We start from the raw sequence: 12401 nt of genomic DNA on the forward strand, positions 1-12401 counted from the left end.
CATCTCCAAATCATGCCAACGTGTTGCCGAGTTTAATAAGAACTACAGTTTAAATTGTTTCCTTACTGGAGAGAAAAGATGACCTATAATTTGATTTATGTGTATAAGATTCTGAACTGTCTTGACAAGGTAGACCTGTAAAGGGTGTTTACTCTTCTTGGTCAGTCTAGTATTAGGGAGTTTAAATAATGAGGATCACCCTTCTAGGACTGAGAGGAGAAGAGATCTTCTCTCTAGGCTTGTGTGCCTTTAGAGTTACAGTAGGCGATGGAAGTGGAGTCATTCAATATTTTTAAGGCAGAGATAAATAAATTCTTGTTTGGCAAGGAAATCAAAGATTGTCGGGGTAGATGGAAATGTGGATTTTGAAACACAGAAGATCTTGTTAGATAGCAGAGCCAGTTTAAGAGGTTGAATTGTCTCCTCGCTAAAAATGTACATACTAGTGATGCTACTTAACAGAGGTTTTGTGCTGAAGAAGTGATACGGGGCAAATAAAGAGATGTTGGTGAGCGGTATTATCACTAAAGTGGTAATCCAGATTTCCAAGTAACGTGCTGGGGATCCAGCTTTGAATCCCACAAAGGAAGACGTTGGAATTTGAATTCAAAAAAATCTTGAATTAAGCAGTCTAATGATGCCCATGTAACCACTGGTGATTATTATAAAAATCCAAGAACTGTGAACGCTGAAAATCAGAAACGAAAACAAAAGTTGCTGGAGGAACTCAGCAGGTCTGGTAGCATCTGCGGAGAGAAAACAGAGTTAACATTTCAAACCCAGCAACCGTTCTTCTAGTGAGACAGTTCTGAAGAAGGTCACTGGACCTGAAATGATAACTCTCTTTTCTCTACACAGATGCTGTCTGAGTTTCTACAGAAGTTTCTGTTTCTGTGTTATAAAAACTCATCTGATTCACTAATATCCTTTAGGGAAGGAAGCTGCTATGAGAGTTGTCTCAGATTAGACAAGAAACAGCCAGATATAGTCATGCTCATAGAAACAATGTAGAAAACAGTGCCAATGTGATCTCTAGATATGTCCTGTTCCACTAGCAGGGATATACAGTGGGATACAATCAGGAGGGATCCACCCTACAAGTTTTCAACATTGAGTCTAGAACCCATGAAGTCCAATCAGGTCAATCACGCTGATGACCATATACCACTCCATTCAGCTCATGGATCATTACTGTTCCATATTGAACAGAATTGGGAGGTGGCAAGGGTGCAGAATGTATTCTGGATGGGTGACTTCAATGTCCACCACCAAGATTGGTTCGGCAGCATTACCAATAACTGAGCCAGTTGGGTCTTAAAGAAAATAAATGCTAGACCGGGTCCGCTGCAGGTGATGAGGGAAATATATACTTGAACTCATCCTTGCCAATTTGCCTGCCCCAGCCCATGACAGTATTGGTAATAGTGAGAACCATACAGCCCTCATGGAGATAAGAGTCCCATTTTCACATTGAGTATATCCTCCATCATGGTGTGTGATATTATCACCATGCTAAATGGGATAAACTTTGAACAGATTTAGCAATTTGACACTGGATATCCATGACATGCTGTGGTGTATCAACAGCAGCTAAACTGTACTCCTACACAGTTTGTAACCTCATGGCTAGGCATACCTCTACTCTATCATAACCATCAAGCCAAGAGATTAATCCTAGTTCAAGGAAGAGTGCAGGAGGGTATGTCAAAAGCAGTATCAGGCATACCTAAAAATGAGGTTTCAACCTGGTGAATCCAGAATACTACATGCAAGTCAGTATAAGCAGCAAGTGATAATGAAGCTAAATGCCCAGATATGTTCTCAATACACATAGCAGGACAAATCCAACCCAGCTAATTACCATCCCATCGGTCTTCTCCCAATCATTAAGTGATGAAAAGTGTCAGAAACAGTGCTATCGATTAGCACTTGTTCAGCAATAACCTGCTCACTAGCGCTCAGTTTGAGTTCTGCCAGGGTCACTCAGCTCCTGACCTTATGACAGCCTTGATTCAAACATGGGTAAAAGAGCTGAATTCCAGAGGTGATATGAGAGTGACTGCCCTTGTCATTAAGTTAAAAAGATGAGTGTAACACAAAGGAGCCTTTGCAAAACTGGAGTCAATGCAAATTATGGAGGGTGGGGGAGGGGTATCTCTGGAGTCATACTTGGCACAAAGGAAAATTGTTCTGGTGGCTATACAAGTGCAATACAAGAAAGGATTTAATCTTCACCTCTTGAAATTCAACGATATCACTAACACTGAATCCCCCATTATTAAATACCTTGATGTTACCATTGATTGGAGACTAAACTAGACTAGACATAATATGGCTACAAGAGCTGGTCAGTGGCTGGAAATCTTGCAGTGAGTAACTCTTCTCCTGACTCACCAAACCTGTCCACCGACTACAAGGCATGTCAGGATTCTGATGGAATACTCTCCACGTGCCTGGATGGGTGCAGCTCAATAATACTTAAAGCTTAACATCATCCAAGGTAAAGCAGCTCACTTGATTGGCATCGCATCCACAAGCATTCAGATCCTCTACCACCAACTCTTAACAGCTGTGTCATCTACAAGATGCACTGCAGAAATTCACTAAAAATCCATAGACAGCACCTTCTAAACCCCAACCACTACTATCTATTACACCACGGGCAGCAGATACATAAGAACACCGCTATCACTTGGAAGTTTCCCTCCAAGCCAATCACAATTCAGATTTGGAAATATATCATATATATAAATGATATGGAGGAGAATGTAGGTGGTACAATTCGTAAGTTTGCAGATGACCCAAAGAATGGGGGGAGCTGTGGATAGTGAGGAGGATTGCCAGAGGACACAGTAGGATGTAGATAGGCTGGAGACTTGGGCAGAGAAATGGCAGATGGAATTTAATACAGACAAATACAAGGTGATGCAGTTTGTAAGGTCTAGTGCAGGAGAGAAATATACAGTAAATGGCAGAACCCTTAGAAGCATTAACAGAACGATCCATGCATACAGGTCCACAGTTTCCTGAAAGTGGCAACACAAATGGGTATGGCAATCAGGAGGCATGTGGTATGCTTTGATGGTTGGGGCTTAGACGATAAAAATTGGCACAAGTCATATTTCAGTGGTATAGAACTTCATTTAGGCCACATTTGGAATACTGCATGCAGTTCTGGTTGCCACATTATCTCGAAGGATTTGGAGGTTTTGGAGAGGTATAGAAAAGGTTTACTGGATGTTGTCTTGTTTAGAGATATTAGCTGTGGGAAAACATTGGACAAACTTTATTTGTTTTCATTTGAACATTGAAGACAGAAGGGTGACCTGATAGAAGTTTACATAGATAGAATGGATGGTCGGAATCTCTTTCCTAGGGTGGAAATGTAAATCACTAGGGAATGTAGGTTTATGGTTAAAGGGAGAAAAATTCAAGAAAGATATGAGAGCAAGGTTTTTACACAAAGGGTGTTATGTGCCTGGACTGTGTTGCCAGAGGAGGTTGTAGAAGCTCATTCAGTTGCAACCGACACCTACAGACACCTACATGAATAGGCAGGGAAGAGAGGAATACAGACTCCATAATGGAGAAAGGTTTTAGTTTAGAAAGTTGTTATGTGTTGGCGCAGGCTTGGTTCTGTGCTGTACTGTTCTTTGTATCACTATTCCTTCAGTGACACTGAAAGTCAAATTCATGTAACTCCCTAACTAACAGCATTACAAGTCTACCTCCAACATATGTAAGATTCTGTAAATCCCTGTTTTAGAAATAGAATCAGTCTGAACACTGGGACATAAACAGCCTCACACAAGGCACCTCACACCTTCAATGCATTATCTGAGATGACATGGCACCTATTGTTAAAGTTCACTTGAGAATGTAACTTCTAAAAATAGGTTCTGGGATTTACATATGAAAGAACTGAAACCAACATGGCCATTCTAAAAGATGAAAGACTTAACAAACAATCCAGGTCTTTTTCAACATATAATTTCAGTTGCATCACACTGTAAACTCTTGCTGTAAATTCTGTGTCTTATGATCTTATAGATGAAGGAGCAGCGCTCCGAAAGCTAGTGCCTCCATATAAACCTGTCGGACTACAACCAGGTGTTGTGTGATTTTTAACTTTGTCCACCCCAGTCCAACACAGGCTCCTTCAAACCATGACTACAACACATGGACATCAATATTTCAAAGCAGCAGCTTGCCACTTCATTCCCAAGTGCAATTGGACTTGGGAAATAAATATTGGCTCAACCGGTGATGCACACCTCCTGAGAGTATATAAACCTTAGAAAGTAAACCAATAATATGCCTAGGGGAGGTCTGATTGGCAGAACAATTAACAGTTGCTGATTGAATGCAACATCAAGAGAAAACCAGACTAAAGAAACAAAATGAAGGCACAGAGATTTCAGTCTAAAACTGTTGAACTCAGTATTGGTTCTGGAAGGTTGTAGAGTATCAATTAAACGATCAGTGGCATTCCTAAAGTTTGATTTGAGCTCCATTCTAACTCCACAGGAAACTGGGGATACAAATTCTGAGTGAGAACAAGGTGGAAATTTAAAATGATATCTACTAAATGATCAGAATCACAATCACAGACTAAATTAAGGTGTTTCACAAGGCAGGCACCCTATCCACTATTTCTCCCTAACGTGGCACAGGCCATGTACTAAGCAGAGAATTTTGTATTCTAAACTGAGTGAAATATGTGTAAACTTCTGTTTCATTTGGAAAGACTGTTTGAAACTTTGGACGGTGAGAAAAGGTGAAAAGAAAGATGACACATCTTCTGCACTTGAATGGAAAATGCTTTGAGGAAGGGACAATTTGTTGAGGGGATTGAGAAGTGGCTGAAGGTGTCATGGAGAGAACTGGCCCTTTTAGAATGCTGAATCGAAAAGAAAGAAATAGCAGAAATGGTGAAGGATGATCACTGCTGATACCTCCACTCTTTTTAAACACCCTCGCGTTCCTTCCTTAACACTTAAACCTGATTTCCCCATTCCCTCCCACAAAAAAATGACACTTCCCAACCATTACTAAACCTAACTGTTTTTTAACTGCAGCCTTTTCCAGCACTTTCATCCAAAACATAACTCTCCCTGTCAATTATCCTGACATTCAGGCCGGGAATGGGAAAAAAAGGTCACTGGATAGAGTTAAAATGAAAGGCACTTTGGGAAAACTGCACTACCAGGTTTCCTGGACATAATTTGTCCCCCCCTCTGAAACCCTACTACAGTAAATATTAGTGCCATTGATTCAAAGAGTTTATGCTTATAATCACCTTACACTGCGCAATTCGTACAATTGATAACCTCAGGTTACTGAGCATCTGATTCTAGACATCTTAGGTGGTACTGTCACTCCCTTAACATCTCTTGCTTATGAATAATGAGTCTTCCATGCTTTCAAATGAAATGGCATAAGGATATGCCTTAATAAATGATTTTTGAAATTTATGATGATAAATGTGTAGCCTTACACTTGTAAGAATGTTTTCATTGCATAAATGTTCTTGGGTTTAATGAACATGAGTTTTTTTCAGTTTCTCATAATTCTCTCTAATGACTGGTTTCAATTTTACGACTAATTAATGTAACATGGAATGATTTTCTTTACTTAGAGTTTGTGATTGTAACAAGGTCAGCCAGGTGGACCTCATAGAATATGATTTACCTGCTTAGTGCTCTTAATCTGGTCCAATCAGGAAGACTTGGCTGACAGATATGAACAGGAGTGTCAGGGGTTCCTCTTCACTCTGAGGCCTAGCTCTATATCAAGGTTTTAAGGTATAAATAATTTGAAGATGTGGCATAGTTTTCAATTGAAGGTTTTTGTTGCTGTATGTATGTTCTGGTGTGATTCAGAAGATACAATGAAAGCCATATATTTTTATTGTGCAAGTGTAGGTGAAACATAAATGTGGAAGAGGTTGAAATGCAGTTTTCAGCCAGTTTATTATATTGTTGGTTTGTATCACCACACTAGGTTTTCTGAAGTACAATCTTTTCTTCCATTATTAGATTTTAGTTGTTTGTGAGCACTGATCTTGAATATAATCAGTTGACTATTTTTAAGGAATTCTCACTTTACTAAGTTCACATGTATCTGAATTACTGCTTAGTTAACTAATATATTCAAGTGTACAACCTATGACAACTAAGGATGGCTCACAGATATGAGGATGAATAGGCAGTTGACACAAAGTATAATCAATTACCTTAATTTTCAAGGCTGCTCTGACCCTAGTTCTCCTTTCCAAATGTTCAGGAATTCTTCACTGTGTTTTCCTTCAATCTCTTCTGATCCACCTTCTGTCTGAAGAAGACAGCTTCCTCAAAAGGGCTGCTGTCTGTAAGGGCCACTTGATGAGCATTGCGTTTAAACCTGGACACTGGTGGATATAGCTTATTTTTTTGGGACTGGTAGTTTACACTGTCAATCACCACTTGAAATCCTTCAAGTTGATAGACATGGCACAACTATTCTCAACATAAGTATAACTGTTTCCTACTTGCTCACCTTAACCTCGAGGATATTTTATATTTGTATTTGGAACGAAACTTTTACTAAATCCTGTTGATTATCAGGTATATATGATGTTATATGCTTTTAGATTAGATTCCCTACAGTGTGGAAATGGGCCCTTTGGCCCAACTAGTCCACACCAACCCTCTGAAGAGTAACCCACCCAGACCCATTTTGCTCTGACTAATGCACCGAACACTATGGCCAATTCACCAGACCTGCACATATTTGGACCATGGGAGGAAACTGGAGCACCCGGAAGAAACCCATGCAGACACAGGGCGAATGTGCAATCTCCACACAGACAGTTGCCCGAGGCTGAGATCAAACCTGGGTCCTGGCACTGTGAGGCAGCAATGCTAACCACTGAGCCACTATGCTGCCGGTCAGTTTATAGAATATAGTGGTCTTTATTGTCACTTTTCTTTCCTTTTGACTGATGAAGTGATTTAGATTTGGGGAAATAACTGTTAAAGGATCTGTTAAATGAACCTCATGCAAAGCAGGAAATACTAGAAACCTCAGGATCTAAAATTTCAACGCTGTCAATATGCCCTGCCAATAATTTTACTTACTATTGAGCAAAAATGCAAGCATGATGTAGAACATTGCTAAGTAAGTTTGCAGATGACACCAGGTGTAGTGGACACCAGTGAAGAAGGTTACTTCCGATTACAACAGGATCTTGATCAGATGGGCCAATGGGCTGAGAAGTGGTCATCTGCCACTTCTCAGTTTAATTCAGATAAAGGTGAGGTGCTCCATTTTGGGAAAGCAAATCTCAGCAGGATTTGTACACTTAATTAGATTAGATTAGATTCCCTACATTGTGGAAACAGACCCTTCGGCCCAACAAGTCCACAACCGACCCTCCAAAGAGTAACCCACCCAAAACCTTTTCCCTCTGACTAATGCATCTAATTGACAATTTAAGCATGGCCAATTCACCTAACATGCACATCTTTGGACTGTGGGAGGAAACTGGAGCACCTGGAGGAAACCCACACAGATATGGGGAGAATGTGCAAACTCCACACAGACAGTCTTAATGGTAAGGTCCTAGGGAGTGTTGCTGAACAAAGAGACCTTGGAGTGCAGGTTCATAGCTCCTTGGAAGTGAACTCGCAGGTAGATAGGATAGTGAAGAAGGCATTTGATATGCTTTCCTTTATCGATCAGAGTATTGAATACAGGAGTGGGGGGGTTATGTTGCGGCTGTACAGGACATTGGTTAGGCCACCGTTGGAATATTGCATGCAATTCTGGTCTCCTTCCTATTGGAAAGATGTTGGGACACTTGAAAGGGTTCAGAAAAGATGTACAAGGATATTGCCAGGATTGGAGGATTTGCGCGACAGGGAGAGGCTGAACAGGCTGGGGCTGTTTTCCCTGGAGTGTCGGAGGTTGAGGGGTAACCTTGCAGAGGTTTACAAAATTATGAGGGGTATGGATAGGATAAGTAGACAAAATCTTTTCCCTGGGGTGGGGAGTCCAGAACTAGAGGGCATAGGTTTAGGGTGAGAGGGAAAAGATATAAAAGAGACCTGAGGGGCAACGTTTTCACACAGAGGGTGATACGTATATGGAATGAGCTGCCGGAGGATGTGGTGGAGGCTAGGAGTGATATGGGCCGGGTGCTGGCAGTTGGGAGTAGATTGGGTTGGGATATCTGGTCGGCATGGATGGGTTGGACTGAAATGTCTGTTTCCGTGTTGTACATCTCTATAACTCTATAACTATATGTACTGGAGAATCAGATATCAAATTACATATTCTTGTGTTGTTGGCTTCTGTATGAACTCTTGTGGATTGCTTTCCTCTCTCTACCAGTCGTTCCCCTCCTTCATAAACACATTTTCTTTCAATTAGCCCTTATTCAGATCACTTCCTTCATCCAGGACCAAACAACCCTTAAATTCCAAGTGTAAGTCCATGCCTGTTAGGCGTCACAAAATGATATCATTTCAGAGGAAAAAACCTTTAGGTGAACCCATGTAATTTTTAAAATGAAAACAGAAAGTACTGGTGAAACTCAGGGGGTCTGACAGCATCTGTAGAGAGGGGAAAAAAGGGTTAACGTTTTGAGTCCTGTGAGTCATCCTCATAATGGAAAATAGCTGGGAAAGGGTGGTTTATATGCTGATAACTGATGTGGATGGGCAGTGAACAGAAAATCTGGTGCTTGCTAATGATAAGCAGAGAGAAAAAAACACTGGAAAGATGCTAACAAGAAAATAAATTATTGGAAATTGGTTTGAAATGAAAATGATTGAAAAAGAGTTGACTGTGCTGGGAGCAACCCTTACAAAATAGGACCTAGGTATGGGGGTAGAACATGGAGGAGGGAATTTATAGTCTGAAACTGTTAAACTCAATGCTGACTCCTGAAAATGCAAGGTACATAGGTGGAAGATGAGGCGTCACTGCTCAAGCTTTCACTGAGCCTTACTAGAGCACTGCAGCATACCTGAGACAGAAATATTGCCATTCGAACACTGCTTTTCTCTTGATCATTTTGCTAAAATTTGTGCAAAGTTGGCTCAATGCCTTCTATATTTAATTACTAATTTTTTAAGAGTATGCTGAGCATTTATCCTTTCAAAATACATTTTGTTCCAGACAGCTTTTGATCTTTATCTGATGCATGGTTGCTTGTCCCATTAATAGTTCTCTCCATTTTAATTAATGTAAACATGGAACATAAATACAAAAAGAATCAAAAGCATATTTTATATTGTTTACAAAGAATTGCTAACAAACAAGTATCTACTTGCCACCAACAGGCAACTCTTAGAAAATACTAATTTTGATTTGTTTTTTGAAAAGATATATAATGCTATGTGCAATTTAGTTATTAGAAAACTCAGTAAGAAATAAAGATTACTATGTATCCTAGAGTTTTCATACATTTTGTGCCTCACTGAAGTCCAACCACTATTGTTTCATTTAAAGTTGCTCAGTACGACCACACTTCTTAATTTAAGAGGAAATGGGAACTCCCCTGTTAAGTTGAACTCTATGAACTTTCCATGAACCCCGATAGGCGATAATTCTGAGTTGCTTTAGTTCATGAAAACATTCTATTTTACATGCATCATGCTACGTAGCCAGAGAGCTGGGTATGGTTGATCAGTCAACCTCTGCTGCCTCAGCTAATTGAACATAATGATTAGATTCCCACAATATGCAAACAGGCCCTTTTGGCCCAACAAGTTCACACTGACCCTCTGAAGAGTCACCCACCCAAACCCATTTCCTTCTGACTCATGCACCTAACAGTATGGAAAATTTAGCATGGCCGATTCATCTAATCTGCACATCTTTGGACTGTGGGAGGAAACCGGAGCACCCAGAAGAAACCCATGCAGACACGGGGAGAAGGTGAAAACTCCATAGATAGTGTCCCAAGGCTGGAATTGAACCCTTGTCCCTGGCGCTGTGAGGCAGCACTGTTAGCCACTGCGCTGCCCCAAAATAATGGTTGTGAGTTTTACAACAGATGAGTCTCAACACTGTCAATTGTTGGTCAAGTATTAAAAGTAAAATTAGTCATAACTCCTTAACCTTAATGAAGGTTAAGTAACATTTTAAATAGGTGCACCAAGAATGAAATTGCCAATGCCCATAGACATTATGAAACTGCCAATGCCCCTGCAATTTTGACTAACTGCACAATTGGACAACATGCCATTTGAGTCACAGATTGCCATAAACTAAATATAATATCCGATGACATTTCCTTACATAAGGTGAGTGGGTGGTTCCAGTGTTTTACCACAAGGTAGATGCTATGAACTATTATGGGGAAGTTTAAATTGTTGCAACAACAAACTCGTTAGGTTGTAGGTGAACAACACAATGAGAAGCCACAAATCTGTGCTGTCTATCCAAATGTGGACAATTGCCAACTGTATTTTGAATATCAGTTATTGAAATAACTTTGTTAATTTGATATAATATGTACAAGTACTGGTAAAATGTGAAGTATAAAATATTTGTGTAGAGGTTAATGTTACACTGCATATGTAAACCACCAAGAAAAATGTGAAAAACCTTTATCATTGCCGTTAGACTATCAAGGCTGTTAAATAGCTTATAGGCCACCTTACCGATTTTACCCAACCTATCTAAAACTTTCATCGATAAATTTTGTTGGAGTCTGCAGGGTAGATCCATTCAATTGTATATAATTATCAAGCTCCACTTTGCATCACAGGCCAGAGGTTGGTGGTTTTGCCATGTGTGCAGTGTTCTTCCACCCCGCAAGAATGCTTTAAGATGACCTCAACAGCTCCATTGTAAGGCCATAGTTGGGATTCAAAGTATGACCTATTACAGCAAACCCTACATTGTTTCCTGTGACGTTTGGTGACATGGGATTTTCCAACATGGGAGGTCCCTGCCTTTGTCTCTGTGCTTTATGTCCAAGGTTGAATAATTGATGTTATTTGCAGCTGTAATGCAATGAATACAGAAAATGGAATCTGGTCCTATTGAAATATCCCTGTAAATGATTCACTGATAACGCAATGGATTTTCCATATAACTGGAAAATTCCATTGAATTGTTCTAATACTCCCAGCTTACAATTGAAATGTTTATTTTATTTTTTGTTCATTTTTATTTTATATTCTGTAAATATCTCTGTTCAGAAAAGTTCATTTTCATTAAAGTAATGTAAATTATTTCGACTTGCAGATTCAGACAATCTGGTCTTTCTGTTACAAGTGAGATTATTATTTCCGGGAACATGCTATTCATCACCTTTAGCTCAACAGAAGAGTGTGATCTTTCACAATATTCAATAACATTTCTGCAAGTACCAGTAACAGGTAAAGAAATTACACTGTTCTTTCTTTCTGCAGAAAATTAATTTCTTTAGATCTTGAATCATTAGTTTTGTTGTACATTACAAATCAAAATAGTTGGGACAAAGTTCTTTCAAGTATTCTTTGAATGATTGTTAAGTAATTTAAAGACTGTATCTTTTTATTTTTGTGTTTCTAAATGTGAACTGAAATAGAAATAGGTCTGTTTTAAAAGTAATGTTTGTGGAAAGTATTGCTGCACCTTCTAAGTATTCACATTGCTGTTTGTTTAAGAAGAGTGGGAAAATCGAGTCACAGACAAGGTGGAGCTAAAGGGTGTACGCATAGGAGATTCAGTTTGCATCAGATCACCAATTAATTTGAGAAATGGTGACTAATTGTTGATTACAAAGGCCTTTTGCGCGCCAGTAACTTTCATCAGGTATCAGGTAGCTGAACAGATTGCGGGTGTGAATGTTTGGGCAGAAGCTGAAGAGACCTCCGGAATTCCTTTTCTCTGCAGTAAAAGGCACCTTTAAGCTGGAAGAAAGCCAAATTATTTCCTTCATCACTTTCTGTAGGCTGTGAAATTTAACCAATAAGTCAGAGATGTTATAAGTGTGAATGAGTTGCTCCCCATTCCTGGCAAGCAATTAAAGTACCTAGAGAAGGAAGATTGAGGATAGGGGCCATTGAACCTCATTCTCAGTCCTTCTCTCTGCCCATGAAACCCACTTTTCCTTGTATCTTTGTCTGTCTGTATGAATGTGGGGTGAAAGGGTTTATAAGGGAGTGGCATCATATGTTGGTGATTCATAGTTGTTTATCTGTAACTAGAATTTATTTGTAATAAATAGTAATTCTTGTTAAGTACAAAAGCCTGATTCATGCTGTCAACCTAATTCTAAACGACAGGTAAACTGGGGAATTTTGGATTTGTTTTAAAGAACCTTTTAACTTTTGTGACAGCACCTGGAATTAAGCTTTTAATCATTCATGTTGTTTTTATGTCATAATTAAGTTTCTTCATCGCTTGAAATTTGTTGCAAC

At 39.5% G+C, this 12401-nt stretch overlaps 1 protein-coding gene across 1 annotated transcript in view; it reads left to right on the top strand.

Moving 5' to 3' along the window:
* Window positions 1-12401, top strand: part of LOC140486346 (suppressor of tumorigenicity 14 protein homolog) — a 67142-nt gene that overhangs the window by 26289 nt on the left and 28452 nt on the right. Inside the window, exon 8 of the mRNA XM_072585351.1 lies at window positions 11242-11375. Coding sequence (XP_072441452.1) covers window positions 11242-11375 — 134 coding nt within the window. The remainder of the gene's footprint in view (window positions 1-11241; window positions 11376-12401) is intronic.

The sequence above is a fragment of the Chiloscyllium punctatum genome, chromosome 15, assembly GCF_047496795.1.
Source record: "Chiloscyllium punctatum isolate Juve2018m chromosome 15, sChiPun1.3, whole genome shotgun sequence".
Lineage (NCBI taxonomy): Eukaryota > Metazoa > Chordata > Chondrichthyes > Orectolobiformes > Hemiscylliidae > Chiloscyllium > Chiloscyllium punctatum.